A 16447-nucleotide genomic window follows, 5' to 3' on the forward strand; every position below is an offset into this window, starting at 1 on the left:
AAGATAGATTTCAGCCCTATGAAGGGCAGTCGTGTGGAGGAGCAGAAAGGCATGTTCTGTGTGCCCTCAGGTGGTGGAAATAGGCCCAAAGATGGGGAATTCAGTCATGCATCCCACAAACACTTATTGGGCCTCTATTTTCTTCCAAGCATTGTGCTAAGGGCTGACAAGGGAAGGATATGGCGATGAAAGGGACATACATCCTTGTTCAACATCGTGAAGAACTTTCTGAAAGGCAGAGCCTTCTAACAATGGAACAGGCTTCTGGAAAAGTAGTGAGCTTCCTACCCTTGGAGTATTCAGGAAAAGGCTGGATGTGTACTTATCAGAATATGCCAGAATGAATCTTTCAGTTGAGCGGTACATGGGACCAGATCCCCTTCCAGTTCAGAGATTCGGAGTCTTCATTCAGCCTTGCTTTGGCAGGCTAAAGTGCTGTGCTGAAAAAGTGTCATCATGGTCCCCCTCCTACCGCCCGTGTCCATCTAGCTGCATGCTCCGCGTTCTCTGACAGTGAGTGGTGGCGGGCCAGTTAGACTGGAAAGTGGCTGCCATCTGTGACAGGGATGATGGCATTTTGGCGGGTTTGTGTGGGCTCCAGGAATGCAGCACTGAAGCCATGTACACACAACCTGCTTAAGAACATCCCATGGGCAGAAAATGTTTTCTTCCTCTTCATCCCTCCTCTGTTGCTGTGCCAGGCGGGCACAATGGTGCCTTTGAGAGGGGCAGCTGGAAGGGGGTGTTGGCAGGGAGGCTGGAAGTAGAACATTGCAGCTGAGGGGGAACCAAATTCATTTCCAGGAGCAAGCCTGCCCTGGATGCCAGTTTCCAAAACAAAACTGCTGTTTCTCAGAGCTCACGGTGGTGGGTTGCCTCAGAGTTGGACAGAGGGCAACGCCGTTTCCTATCCGCTGCTCCATCCTCCCCAGGTTAAAAAAGTCCTGGTGTGTTGAGGCATTCTTGCTCTGGATGCAGATTCATGGGCTTTGCTGTCTGTCTGGGGATGTCAGACCGACTTGGGGTGGATGGGGCTTTCTGAAGGGTCAGACTTGCCTGCAGATAGAGCGGGGCTGATGGCCATAGGGGCAGGTAGGCTTCTTGGCCACCAGAGAGGGCTCAGGATGGAGACCCTTCCTTCTGCCTTTCAGAGTCACTTCTTCTAACCCCCTAGCAGCCCTGCACCCTTGCTGCCATATGGGCTCTGCCCACTCACTGTCTTCATTCTCCTGGGTGGGAAAGAGGTGGGAGAACTCTGGCATTTCCTGTCCTGGGTTCACAGTTGTCCCAGACCTTCGGCTACTTTCAAAGTTCTCAGCAACAGCTCAGAGATGGGTGTGGGAGGTCTTCCCACTCACCTCACAGTTAGGAGAAGGCCTGAGTACTGGACTGCAAGCTCAGCTGTCTCCCACTCTGTGTTGCAGTTGGAGCAAGGTGGGTCCCTTTTACTTTGGCGGCTTCCAACAAAAAGGTATCACGTGAGTCTGGTCAAGTAGTAATTTCTGTTAGCGTTCACACTAATTATGGGATTTTTATACACTTGGGTTCAAACTGTACAATCAATAACTAGAGAGCAATTACTTCATTTCAGGTACTGGGGAGACAGGATGAATAAGATAGAGGCCTTGCTTCAGACAGCTTGCCAAGTCCTGAATGGGAGCCCCGCCACCAACTCAGCTGACACATACATTAGGGGGAAAGCAGAGGTGTAATGCAGAGGCCAGCTCCTACCGGGAGGGCTGTGGCATTGTGGGAGCATGTGGGCTTTCATCTGAGCTGATCTTGCAGTACTTATCTTTAGGAGACTCAATTTCCTTGAGTAAATAATACACACCATGCAGAGTTGTTATGAGGATTAAACAAGACCGTGTACCAAAGTGCTAGGACAGAGCTTGTTGCAAGGTGAGCGCTCAGGAAGTGGCTGCTGTTGTTATTAACCTGTGGATCCCAATGGACTTGAGATATCGCCTGTATGTGCACACATTATTTAACCGCTCCTTTGTTAGATTATATGCCCTTCCTGAAAGAGTCAATTCTTCTCCTTTCTTAATTCCTCTTCTATAGAATACTAGGATCAGCAAGTTTACGACCTCACTAAGATAGAGAACCAAAGACCTATCCACCATAGCCAATGAACATATTTGTATGTAATATTCTCTGCCTGTTCCATAACCCAGTTGTAGAAGCAGAAAAGGATGGGAATAGCTCTCATCCAAGGTCCCTGAATCTCCTGAGTGTAGAGATGAAGATCATGAATTCTTTTCAATATTCTAAAAAGTCTAAAAGAAATAATACATTTCCCACTGACAGGGCCTCACAGGTCATTATTATTTAAAAGATGCATTTGTTTGGTAGACATAGCTTGGGGAAAGTTTTTCTTTCACTAAGGGACCTTGGTGGGTAGAAAAGTTAATAAGCTCGTTGCGGCAGAGCTTAGGCCGAGAGATCGCCCAGGAATCTGTGTGGGGGTGCCTTCTAGCCCAACACGCTGAGTCATGTGACCCCAGCCTCAGTCTCCTGAGACCTCCTCGGCCCTCATCTATCCACTCTGTTGCATATACCCCCGCCTGCTTTGTGAAAATGTAGGCATGAGAATTCATCCCTAAAAATTATTCCAAAGTCCTTGGGAGACACAAAGCATATGTTAGCCAGGAGTCTGAAGACAAAGAAAATCAAAGCAATTCACAAAGAACAAAGGAAGTGGAAAAGAACAAGAAAATAAAAGCGTAAGGATGAATGGAGGCTTGAAGTGAAATACAGGGTATGCATGTGTAGGGAATAAAAAAGAGGGTCATTTAAGAGAGAAAAAGTTACGTGTCAGAAACTGTAAGCAAACAATGGGATTTTTAAAGAGGAACTGACAGAAACAATTTCTTCGTAGTAGGCTGAAAGATTTTAAGGATCAGTGAAGGAAACTTGTAGTCAGTGCGTGGCTGAAAGAGGGAGAGAGACGGAAAGGATGGAGCTGTGTTTAAAAATGGATAAAGATTTAGGAAATCAAAGAATCACAGAGGTCCTCCAGAGGCCTGCTTTTAAAGACACAAAGGCTAATATTATTACAGGATTGAAATAAGATCAACATTAGAACAGTACTGATCCCTGATTGCTGAGACTGTGGGTTACTTTTCCTTTTCGCCTCTCTATGGTTTAACATGTTCTACCATGGATTTGGATTTCTTTTATAATGAAGAAGAGAAGTTAGCACACGTAGTAGGAGGGAGCGGGAAGAAACTGAGGCTGGGGTATTTGGAGCAGTGAGAACTGTAGGATGGGCAAGAAGGAGAAATCTGAAGAGCACCAGCTGCCTTGGGTGGCCTCACAGTGAGGACGCTGCTGGAAAGATGGAGACCCTGGACTCGATGGAGGAAGTGAATGGACTCCGGACACGGGAGAGGCTGTCCTCTAAGGCCACTTCCAGTCTTTGACTCCAGGGTCTGATGCATGATCAGGTTGCCACCTTTTGTTTTCTAAGAGCTCAAAATCCCCTGCAATGCTCTTCTCAACTTTCCCTTCCCCGTGAATACGTTTTCGTTTCATCTCCTCTGGAATCACTGTGGCTGTGTTGATGGGCTGAGCATTTAGCTAGTTCCCACCTTCATTACTCCCAGCTCTGAAAGGCTCTACCCGCCCAAGCTGAGAAGGTGTAGATGATGCCAGAAGAGGCCAAGGTGTTTGAAGTTCTCTTCCCTCTAATTGACGAGTGTGCCAAATTGCCAGTGGATACCAAGGCAGCCATGGGTTCTTTCCTGCCACTTACTGGCTGGGTGAACTTGGCCAAGCTACAGAACCTGTAAAGTCCTTGATTTCGCTCTTCTGGAAAGTAATGACACTTGACTGGATTGGAGTAGCTAAAGATATCTACTCAATCTTAAAGTAATCTGATTCATTATTTACTCAGCTTCTTTACATGCACATGGCTGTGCTAAATATTAGTTTTAGAATTGAGGATTCTCATAGACAGGGCCCATCTCATGCTATGGCTTCAAGATCCCTAGTACTGTGCCCAGCACATTCCCTTTTGTAAAAATCACATTTAAAGAACTGAGATGAAATTCACCTGACACCAAATTAACCATTTTAAAATATATAATTCAGCGGCCTTTAGTACTTCCCCTCACGCCATCTGTTTGAAGTGTTAGGACCCACACAGCCTTTTGGGGTTGGTTCCATTTTGTTTTAATAAAACAGTGCTGCACTGCGCCCCCATGCTCATCCCCTTGCGAACTCATGTACAGGAAGCTCTCCAGGTCTAGGACGTGAAGAGCCTGCTGGGTCATTTGGCCTACAGGTGCGTTTTCAGTTCAGCATTTGCTGTCAAACTGCTCTCCAGTGTGGTTTACCACTGCTGTCTGTGCCCCCGGCAGTGTCTGAAAGTTCCCATTTCTGCTTCTCCTCCCATCGTGGGGTGCGATATTCCCCATCGTGGTGTGGGAGCACCACAGCACAGAGCAGGTAAAAGAAATGAACCAGCTCCGGCAACGTCACCACGGAGAGGTCTCAAGAACTTAATGGTGAGTGAAAAAGGCAAGCTGCAGAGCACCAAAGGGTTGTGGGAACTCGACTCCATCCAGAAAATTTTATTTCTTTGGTTACAAAGATACTTGAAGGGAATACAACAAAATATTGACAAACACCAATTCTAAGTGAGGGGGAAATGGGAGGGTTTGATCTAAAAAGTTCTCAAAACCTTGTTGTATTAAAAAAAAAAAACCTCAATTAAAAGGGGGGAACTGATGTGCAGAGATTCCCAAAATATACTGGGGAACAGATTCTTTTGAAGCAGCTTCCACATTTGGACTCACTTTTCCCCATGCAGAGGTTCATATTAGTGGAGCTGGCTAGGCTTCCCTTGTGAACATTGTTTAAAAGTAGATACAATATCAAGGAGTTTTGGAAGTTCTTATTTTTAACCAGTAAAATGAAAATTTTCCACAGCTTGTAATAAAATAAGTGCTCAAGCAGAAGCCTGCCTCTTTTGCTCCATGTAACTACAGCTCAAAACCTGTGCAAGGCTATTCTGGGCCTGGGGTGCAGGGGGTGACTCACTGTGCCCCTCCCTCACCCTTCCCCCACCCGTTTATTCAGGTAAAATCAGATTAGAATGAACATCAAAGGTGGCTTTGGAAGGGAAGGGAAGTCAGAGACATTGAGACCAGGGCTGATGACAACCATGTGGGTGACATGCTGGCTTCTTAATTAGAGGCAACCGCAATCCATGAGCACCCATTTCCCAGGAACGGCACTAACTTTCACAGCTTCCTTTGTGTGCCCGTGGAAGAAACATTTAGAGCATGCATTCGCAATATATAATTTTTTGCTCTCTTTTTCGTAAATGTAAAAGTCTCATGCCTGCTTTTAATGTTATCTGAAATGTTAAAATAAATAAAAGTATGTGACTACGAGCAGATCAAGCATACCTCGTACCTGTGAGAACCTCCGCTCTAGAATAAGGTGCCAGTACTGCCCTGAAACTCCCGAGTTTTGGGCAAATCTGGATTTGAAGCCTGACCTGACCACTCAGAGGCTGCGGACCTCAGGCGAGCTTCTCGCTTTCTCTTAGCTTCTATCCCCAGCTCTGGAAAGGCGATATGATACCTGCCACTTGGGGCTGCTTGGTAGATTCTGTGAGGCACTTAGCACCACCGCCAATTAACTTAAATAAATAACAAACCTGAAAATGTTAATCCGAATAATAGCCCTGGGAAGTAGGCTAACCCCTTTCTTCCCATTTTATAGATGAGAATACTGAGGCCCAGACAACAGACTTCCACTGAGGAGGGCTAACGCCTGTCCAGGCCAAGCCCCTTTCACTGAGTACCGCCCCCACCCCCACCCCGACCAAGTGTCTGCAGGTGAACAGCAGATCTGGAGTCACCTTCTCCCCAGCCTTAGTCTTTGACCCCAAAATAGTGTCCAGGGTGATTGCTCACGTGGCTCCTCAAGGCCCCAGGATCCAGTTTCCTCAGCACTAGTTAAGTAAGTATTAAATTAACCAGCTCTTGTATGTTCTGTCAACTGGGCTGTAAGCTTTATTTCAGAGAAGGGACCAAGTCTCCTAGGCCTCAGTAGGCCACAAGCCTCTGAAAAACAGGCTGTATTCCTTGTGAGAGACTTTCAATGGAGACCTTCCCTGCATAAGCTCATTTTAGCTGTAAGTTTCACCATCCAAGTTTTACCAAGGTGACACACAGACACGAAACTAGAAATAGACTTTCCTATCTGTTCCCCTGAACCCCTTACTTTCGTGCCCTTTCTCAAGTCACTGAACCTCTCAGCCTCAGGTTCCTCACCCGTCAAGTGAGGACATTAATATCTTCCCTGCATGTTCTGTGGATCAAAATAAAATGAGATGCTGTGTGGGAAAACCTTTAGTAAACTTTAAGGCAGTTTCCCTCTCTGACTCTCCTCCTGTCCAGCCTGAGCCCCCTCCTTCCTCAAACGAGCAGTAGGAGTGTGCCCTCTGTTCTCTTAAAGCATTTCTCAGCAGACCTGCCCAGCTGCCTCAGCTGAGAGGGGACCAAGTAAAGGAGGAAGAAACAGTGCGTGCATGCTGAAAATTCGCCGAATTTCTAGCGCTTGTTAGGGCCATCGCTATTTATTGTATTCTAAGTTAACTCCTTCCAGGATGCCTAAAATCTCCTGTCTTACAAGTTTCCAGCAATGAAATCTTGGTCAAGTTACTTAATGTATCTGAGCCTCAGTTTCCTCATTTAACAAAATATAATACTTGCCTCACTGGGTTATTGTATCAAATGAGGACACGTTACAGTAGGCAGTCAGAGCCTGTGATTTTTTTTCCGTCTTCCCTTGTTGCTTTTCTCTCCTGTTTATCTTTCTAAACCTCCGTGCCTCAGCTTGCTTTCTGTGACGAGGGGATAAGAATACCTGGCCTACTTAGCTCACTGCTTGTTGTGTGACGCTGGAAGAAAGGCTGTGGGAGGGCTTTGGAAACGATGGCGTGTAGTATAAATACCTGTGTGGGGTTATTCCCGGGGTCTCTGACCTTGAACTGATGAGCGTGCTGGTCCTCCCAGGCCTGGGCTGTCGTGTGCAGTGACCACATGTAGAAGGTGACTTAACATCCCTTCTCTTACTGCTCTTCCTGAGGCCCCTGATGCTCTCACATCTACCTGTGGTGCCCTGTAGCCTCCTAACACCTGTCACTCACACGCCTCCCGCTTCTGTCTCTTTCGCCTCCTCTGGATCACAAGACCCAGGACTGTCCACCCACTGCTCCCTGGATACAGAATGATGCCTGCCCCAAATCCTCCGGGCTGTGAGAAGCTGCCTGTCATATGAGCCCCCCATCTTTAGCGTCCTGAATAAATACTAAAGACTCATTATGGGGAGCTAAGGAAAATAAGACGTGCTCCCAAAGCCCCCAACGACCCACAGTGTGAACCACCTCACCCCCTGCAGAGGCCACCAGCCCCCTCTGTGGTTGAAGAAGAGCCACTGAGTATTGGACTCAGAGGGGGCCAGGGTGCTGCCGGCTGGGAGCAGGGAGGGCGGGGCCCACAGAGGCAGGGGAGCTGAGCTGCTCTATTCTGGGCACAGTTTCAAGGCCAGCTGCAGGGAGAACAAGCAGTTGCTGTGTGTCTGCAGCTGGCAGTGGTTAGGCCAGGGCTGTCCCTCACTTGGGGTGTATTTAAAGACACCCCAGCAGATGATCATGCCAACAGCAAAAATGCACACATAGCTCCAGCTACGTTCAGTCTCCAGCCCAGCCCTCTCCTCCTTCCCTGCAGCTCCCTGGCCGTGGATTTACGTATCCATAGAGTACAGCGGGCACAGCGGGCTCCTCAGCCTTTCCCCGGTGGAGGTGGTACCACCTGGGGACATGTGCCCCCCGGCTCCTGGGCCTCTCTGCCCTCTGACTGAGCTGGCTAAAAGTTCAGGGGATTAGCTGGGGCGGCGCCTCCCACCCTGGGGTTGGTAACCCGGCAACCGCTGGGGAGAGACAGGCAGATGAGTCAAGGAGAAGCACAGAATCTCTGGCTTTGTGTTTTGTTTGTGAAAACTCCCTGTGAATGCAGGCTCCCTTCTGCAGGGAGTGGCAGGGCTTTCCCACACGGCTTCAGGCGAAGGGCTCCTCCCCCAAGGGATGCCCGGGACCCCCTTGACTGCTACTGCAGGCTTAGGGACAAAGCCCATGGGCCGGGAGAAGCCCATCCTGGCCGAACTCTCTGACGGCCTTTCACTTGTTCTTCTCAAGTGAAAACAAGACTACAGGCCTGAATCCCATGGGAAGGGGTTGGGGGGGTGGTGGTGCGGGTTGGTAAACTGAGAACTATGGGCAAGGGACCCGATGGGCCTGAGGTCCCGCAGCAGGTGTGCAGAGAAGTTTGGGCTTTCAGGTGGCCAGAGACCAAGCAGACCTTTTCATAGAAGTGACAAGACCTCACGAGAGTAGCCCAGCAGATGCGGGGTGAGAGGTGGGAAGTGGGCAGCTTATCCGCCGGGAAGGGAAGCTGACAAGCTAAGTGTCTGAGGCAGGCTGCTCCAAGTGCCAGCAGAGTGAGGAAAACACGAGTGCACCAGTGGGGTCAGCTGCGTAATTTGAGGGGCCTGGTCCAAAATGCAAATACAGGGCCCTTTGCTAAAAAATCATCAAGAATTTCAAGACAGTGTCAGAAGAGCATTAAACCAAGGGTCCTTCTGAGCGACTGTGCAGCTTGCACACCCATGAAGCCGGCCCTGGGTGCCTGTGAGTCAGCTCCTTGAAAGCAGCGGCGGGCGAGCTGGGGGATGTCTGGCCACCTGCGGCCTCAACCCCAGACCCCTCAGCCCTGTGGCCATCAGCTCCCAGACTTTTACCAGGCTTGGGACATTGCCTCTACCCTCACAGCAGCTCCTCTCCCTGCGTGGGCAGCACCTGCCTTCACCTCTCGGAAAAGGGGAAATTTCAAGGCCACAGTGGGGAGAGGGCTGAGGGCCGGAAGGGACAGTGGACCTGGGTCCACTGGGCCTCTAGGTCTGGACGGGCCGAGAAAGGCAGGCCCCGTGACTGGAGCCTCCTGGGAGTGAGGCCGTGGATGTGTTGGGAACAGGATGGATGTACAATGGACTACACTTGGGATCACCTCTTGAGGACGCTCCAGGACATGTCCTGAGGGTACGTAACAGTCCAGGAGCAGAACCAAGGTCCAGCAAGCCTTGGGAACTCACCTCCAACTCTATGTGGTCGTGGAGTTTCTTGCAGGTGGCTGCGAAGGTCTCTGAGGTGCCGAATTCAAAGTACCACAGCTTGTTCTTCATCCTGGACCACGAAGCAGAAAGATGACTCAGTGTTCTGTGTTTGAAATGGTCGTGTACAACAGCTCTGCTGTCGGTGTCCCCAGTCTTATGTTTTCAGTACTTGTTAATCGGATCAGGGATGGAACATTTTTAAGCAACCGTTCTTGCTATGAACTTAGAGAAAAACTCACTTATTTCTGAGACATCACGGCTACTCTGGGTGAACTGCCAACAGATCTGTGAACTTCCTGGTCAGAGAAGGAGAAAGGCCTGCTTTGCCTCCGTATCTGGATCAAGGGAGGAGTTCCATGAAAGTCAACCAGAGGCGGCAAGGGACAGCATGCTCTGGTCACTGTCCTTTCTACTACTAACGCAGAGGAACTTCAATGGCTGGGGTACAAAGGGACGATCAGACAGCCCTTTGAGACTTGAGGGATGTACACTCTCAGGACAGAGGGGGAACAGCCCGACATTAAACCAGCTAAAATGTGTGCTTCTTTGCCTGTGCTTTGATTGGGAGAAGCAGAGTGGAGAGAATTGGACACAGATTTGCAGGCAAGGTGGAAAGAGAAGAAAAAACGCGAGTTGTTTGCTAGCAATACTTCCCCCCACTTCTTTCTCAACTGTGTTTGCTTAGGCTATGACAATCCTTGTTCTATTTGCTTCAGAGTAAGAGCTCACTATTTTGAACTTTAAAAATTTTCAACATTTTCCTTATTGGGGGAAAAAAAGAAACACAATGGGGTTCCCACGCAGCCGGGAGCTTTGCGAAGTCAGATGATGTGTCCTGACACTTGGTCGTTCTGATCAGATGGTCTCACCAGGAAGTGTTTCTGAAGGTATTCCATTCCTTCCATGCCAACTGTCATCCCCTTATCAGGGGCTGGCTAAGAGAAGGGACACTGTCCAGTTCATAAGCTGATAGATTCTGCTGAGGAAGGATTTTAAAAAATCACATGCTTCTTGGCACACTCTTCAGGAGAGAGGATGCCGCTCTGCGTGTTGCGGATCCTCCATCCTCAGATCTGTGGACTAAGAGGAAAGGAGCATTCTTCAAAGGGAAGAAGGCTCTTATTCCTTCCTAGTATTCCTTAGGTCATACTGTTTAGAATAACAGACAAAACTTTTCTCTCTACATTTCTCAGAGTCCACCTAGAACTTGAAGATGAGACTGTGCCCTCCCATTGCATGAAGATTTCTAAGACCTAGTTCTAAGACCTAGTTGGGAAGATTTCTGACTCTTGGTATGCAGGAGAAGAAATGACAAATGATGAAGGAAATAAGAATAAGCAGGGCTTCCCTGGTGGCACAGTGGTTGAGAGTCCGCCTGCTGATGCAGGGGACGCGGGTTCGTGCCCCGGTCCGGGAAGATCCCACGTGCCACGGGGCAGCTGGGCCCGTGAGCCATGGCTGCTGAGCCTGCGCGTCTGGAGCCTGTGCTCCGCAACGGGAGAGGCCACAACAGGCCCGTGTACCGCAAAAAAAAAAAAAGAATAAGCAAGATTTATGGAGTTATGCCCATGAAGAAAGTTAGAAGGACTGAGTGTGCTCTAAGTAGACCACTGCTCCTCAACCAGCGTGCTGCGGCACAGGTACGCCTGAGATACCAATCTCCTCAGCCTTCAGGGTGGCCAGGTTGGGGTCTGGGGCAGGCTGAGCACCACCCTCCCCATGCCACAGCTGGCATTCTCTTCTGTGTGACAGAAATGCCAAACAAATGCTTTCGTTTTCTATGCCTGCCATGATATGCATAGGAAACACTGCTCTGATCACTAGTTCTCTGTATGCACAGTAATGGGAATACAAACTACCTGGGGATTTCACTGAAATGCAAATTCTGATTCAGTCCTTCAGGATTTGGGCATAAGAATTCCTTGTTTTCTAATAAGCTGCTAATGCTGGTCCAGGGATCACACTTGGAGCTGTGAGGATCTGGAGACTACATTTGTGGTTCTGAGACATTAGTATTCCTAAGAATTACTTGGCGAATGTGATTAAAATGCTAGTTCCTGGGGTCCAATTTGTAGAGATTCTGTGTGATAGCTGTGGGACGGGGCCCAGGAATACGCATTTTTATGAGTGCCCAGGTGATCATTATGCAGGTGGTCAGCTGTCTGGACTTTGAGAAACATTGCTCTAGATCCCAGTGAAATGACACCCAAGGAAGAGGACAGACCGATTAACCCTGAAAGACAGGATTCCTCAGGGAGGACAGAATGAGGGTCAGTGCCTTTCAATAGACAGTGATGGCAAAAGACCCAGTAATAGGAAAAACACAGATTTTCATACACGTCAAGGTGGAGGATGCCTCTCCAGCAGTGAGAGCGTCTCTGCAGCCAGGAGACCCGCATTATGATTCCACTTTCAAATATCACTGCTGGTCTGAATCATGACTTTTGAAAGTTATCGCCAGGAGAGTTAGAGTTTTAATAAAAATTTCCAGAAGCCACAAGCTAATTTTTGCCCAGAAGTGGCTCTTCTGATGATCTAATAAGGTTAAGAGGTCATGGTTAGGTCAGTATCACAGAATGACTGAGAGGATCAAACAGACTGCTATTCCATTGCTGGTTAAGTGTCCATTGCTGGCTGTGTAACCTAAGCCTCAGTTTCCTGATCTGTAAAGTGGAGATAATAAAAAGATCCGCTTCAAGGGGTAGTTGAGAAGATTAAATGGGATGACTGCAAAGCACTTCCCATAATGCTTGCTGCTGTCAGCTACTTACTTATCAGTTACAATTTCAATGTCTTTTGAGTTGGCATGTTTGGATAACATAATAAGGTTAAACGACAGATCAGGTTGGGTAGCCGTAGACATTATACATTCACATTTTTCTGGGACAGAAAAATATGTGATCCTATTTGTCAGATCATGTGTCTTGACTTTTGGTTAAAAATACATGTTCCCAACATGTCTAATCTAATAGATTTTTTCCAGAGTCACAGACCACACCCTAATCCTTGGTTAATTATTCTTGACTGGTCACATAATTGTCCAAGACGTGATGCTGATTGCAAATACGCTTTTGAGAAAGTGCACGTTTGGTGTGAGACAAAGTAGTTATCGAGTCGAGAAATATTCGTTGTGCCAGGACTAGATAGGGTGTACTAGGTGCAATGGAGGGCAAAACACAGCACTCCACGGGCCAGACACCTGGGAAGGGCAGCCAAGGAAACAGACCATAGGGTCGTGTGCTAAGCACTGGGACCACCGAGGAGGAGGGACATCCAATTCTTAGTGGGACCACCACTCATCCTAGGTGGATGATGAGTTCCGAAGGATGTGCAAAGGAATAGGGAAGGTGGAGGAAGAACATTCTAGGCAGAGGGAAAAGCCCAAGCAATGGCACAGGGTAAGAGAGCATAGACCTGCTAGAGGGGATCTGGAACTCAAGGAGGGGTGGATTGGCCAGATAAGGCTGGAAGGGCAGATAGGAGCAAGATTATAAAAGCTGGGATGCCATGTGTAGGTGTTTGAGCTTTATCTTAAAGTCTGTAGTGTGTCATGGACCATCCTTAAGTGGGGGTGGTGAAAGGGGGTGGCAGTAGTGACCTGAACAGACTTGTGCTTTTTAAAGATCACTCTGTCCCAAGTCTGGAGAGTGGACTGCAAGGGGTGGGTACGGACTGGAGGCCTGGAGAATGGTTTTTAGGTGGTGTAGAAACTCAGCAGAAACCCAGGAGAGAATTGGGAAGGACCTGAACAAAAGTAGTGACAGTAGGGCTCAGGAGAAGAGAAGGGATTCACAAGCTAAAATATAGGAGGTGGAACTGACAGGGCTGGTTTGTTGTAAGGAGTGAGTAAGAAAGAATAGTCCAAGTGACACCCAAGTTTTTGTCTTAGGTGGCATGATTGATGGCAGGTGCTGTTCACTGAGAGAGTGGCACAGGAGAGCAATTCTCCAGTGGCAGTCCTCTTTGTAATTGAAGGACAGCACTTTTGTGTTGTGGCTCATCTGTCCATCTATCCATCCATCCACCCACCCACACATTCATTCATCCATCCATTCACCCGTCCATACATCATCTATTGAGCCATACTATGGAACAGGCACTGCATAAAGGCCTGGAGATAAGTGATGAGTAAGACAGGCAAGATCTCTGCCTCACAGAGTTTACATACTTTTAATAGCTTCCCCAAGATGCTAACCTCTGCCCCACAGGGAACTATGTGTTCAAAATCTGACAGCTTTTGGGACTTCCCTGGCGGTCCAGTGGTTAAGACTCCACGCTCCCAACGCAGGGGGCATGGGTTCGATCCCTGGTCAGGGAACTAAGATCCCCGCATGCCGCATGGCACGGCCAAAAAAAAAAACAAAGACAAAATCTGACAGCTTTTATTTCTCCTCTTTTAAATTCGGGCACATTTTAGTCAGAAGTAAATACATTCTATTCCTATGGTTCTTTGGTTTTGCAGTCTGCTAAACATTTCACGAATACTATCACTTTCGATTCCCTGAAGAGCCCTATGAAGTAGGTACTATCACTACAAGTCAGGGAAGACTTGGGGGAGAAGTAAGTTGCCTAAGGTTGCAGAGCAGATAAGTAAGGAGGGGGCACCCAACCCTGACTGTCGGACTCCAGAGCCTGTGCTTTGCTCCCCTGCCACGGTATCTTCCCATGCTTTTGCATGTTGTGTGGTGTGGTGGTGTGTGCTCCTACTACACTGCCTAGGCTGCCCTGGTTGTCCTTCACGAGGCTGTGAAATGGATGCACGTGTGGGCCTGGGGCGTTAGCGGCTGCATCGTGCACTAGGAGATGCTGTCTGATGAAGAGTGTGTGTCGCCCCCCACCCCCCTCCCCCAGGTCCCAGTGGCCAGGGAGGTTCTAGAGGAGTTTCGATTGGATTTGTCACAGGAACCTCCTGGTCTTGAATCTGCACAGTCTCAGAAAGTCAGGGAGACCAGAATTGATCCCTAGAAAAGCCAGATGCTCCCAGGACACCCTGCACCTTTCATTCTCTCTGCTCACCCGGAAATGAGGCCGAGGCAGTGCCCTTGCACCATCTCCTACACAGAGTGAAACAGGGAAAGCTGGGAGACAAACGTAAGTTGTTCCTTGGGTACCTCCAACTTCAGCTTCAACGCCGGCCAATTTTGGCCACTCATAACAAGAGAGGGTAGTGTGGCCTAATGCAAAGATCCCACGGTGGAATCGAGTGCCTTCAAATTCTGACTCTGCCCTTTATGGGTTGTATAACTTTGAGCATTTTTTTTTAGTTTTCTGAGCCTCCTTACTCATAAAATGGGTAAATACCTAATTCACAGAATGTTATAAATACTGAATGAGACATGTAAAATCATCTAGAACAGCTCTTGGTCTATAGGCCCTCATCCCCTATACACATTAGAAGTTTGTTGATTGAATGTCACCGATGGCCTGTCAATAATCAAAGTACTATCTTCCTAATGAAGGTCACATATCTTGTTTCTCAGAAAAATTACCACTAGCCTTATATTAGATAATACAGAGGGGGATTACTTTGGTTGCCTCTGTCCTGGCCACCAAAATGGTTGAAAGTACAAAGACTGAGGCCATGGGGGTAGGGGCAGAAGAAGGAAGAGACTCCTCTTGGGATAAAGGTTGATCAGGTGAAGATGGCCCCCAGAACCCTGCATGATTGAGGCCCACTAATGGTGGGCCCTCAGGTGGAGGTTGCCTTCAGGCCAAGTGACACAGAGAAGACAAGACAGACCCTCTCTTTGTATATGTTGGGAGGTTGTTGCCAAGGACTTCACTGGCAGGCCTATCTGAGGCCGGGTTCCCTAAAGGTTTCTCAGCTGCTCTGAAAACAGGAAGGAAGGCAAGCTCCCAGCCTACTGTCATTGCACACCGAGACACCAGAGAGCAGTAATCTGGATTCTTTGGTTCTGTCTACACTGGCAGAGCAGATTGGTATAGCATATAATCAACAGGTTATTTGTTGATCTGGAAGTAGAGAAAGCCTCTCATCAGGGAGGCTTTGGGCTTTTGGTTTTGCACTCTGATAAATATTTTACATATATTATCTCTTTCCATTCTTGGAAGAATCCTATGAGTAGGTACGCTTGATACAAATAAGAAATTCACAGGTTGAAGCAAATTCACCTCTGCTTCATCTTCTCTTTTCCCTTTCCCCTTTTCCCTCTACCAGCACCAGCACCTTTCCAAAGCCTTTGGTAAAAGCCAACAGGCCTGTGATACCCTATAATTTGACAAAGCCCCCACTCTTCCTGCTAAGTAGACAGCCTGACTGCCAGCGTTCCTCTTGTCTTTTGAAGATGTCTCCCCCGCCACTTTACCCTTAGCCCTTGCTGGAGGTTTGCTGCTGCTGCAATGGGGCACTGGTTTTTGTCTGTTTCATTTTCAGTTGTACAGGAACATGGCATTTGGAATCCGTGAAGCTAGTGTTCCTGCCTGGCTCTGCCACTTCCTGGTTAGACAAGTTATTTCAGTTCTTTGACCCTTCATTTCTTCTTCTACAAAACAGGAATATTATTTTCTACCCAGCAGAGTTGTGAAGCTCACGTGGCAAATGCAAAGCACCAAGCAGGTGTTTAACACATGGGAAGTGCTCCCTCACTGTTCTATCTTGTTGCTAGGAGACACACTCACTGGGAGACTCGTTCCCCAAAGGCTCCAGGGGTAGGGACAGGAGCAGTGTGCGGGTCTATCCCAGGCAGCCAATATTTTTTGAAGAAAATAAAACTAACAATGTTTTAATGACTTCTGGACTGCTTTTTCTGCATTCCTCTTCCTGAGTTTTTTTTGGCCCATCATTTCTTTCCTTCTCATAATCACCTTTCCGCTGGAGATGACTAATCCTTAACCAGCTGTCCTGAGGCTGGTTTCCAGGTCCACGAAACTCCTAGGTTCACTGTCAGGCTCTAAACTACCCCGGTGAACCTGTTCTTGAGGCAGAAGCCCCTTGTCTGGGCTCCAAGGGACTCTCAGTGACATGGAGGAGCGGCAAACAGCAGTAGTGACACCATGGGTTGATTCTATTTCTGGGCTTTCTTAATTTCCCTCTGCTTTCCAAGAAAATAATATTGATTAGTAGTTGAATCTTTTCATTTGACAGATGAGGGGAAAATGAGACAAATTAAAAATGTCCTTTTATATTTGTCAGCAATTTAGGGCTGGATTCAGTCACCATCCTGACAGCCTATGAATAGCCTGTCTTCAAGGATGTCCACAAGAAAAACCAAGCTAGCTGCTGGGCATTTTCACCAGC

The 16447-nt window shown here is 48.0% G+C and overlaps 1 protein-coding gene across 1 annotated transcript in view; it reads right to left on the reverse strand.

Moving 5' to 3' along the window:
• Window positions 1–16447, reverse strand: part of DGKG (diacylglycerol kinase gamma) — a 166705-nt gene that overhangs the window by 49728 nt on the left and 100530 nt on the right. The window contains 1 exon segment of the mRNA XM_032631658.1: window positions 9169–9259. Coding sequence (XP_032487549.1) covers window positions 9169–9259 — 91 coding nt within the window.

Source organism: Phocoena sinus, chromosome 4 (assembly GCF_008692025.1).
Source record: "Phocoena sinus isolate mPhoSin1 chromosome 4, mPhoSin1.pri, whole genome shotgun sequence".
Lineage (NCBI taxonomy): Eukaryota > Metazoa > Chordata > Mammalia > Artiodactyla > Phocoenidae > Phocoena > Phocoena sinus.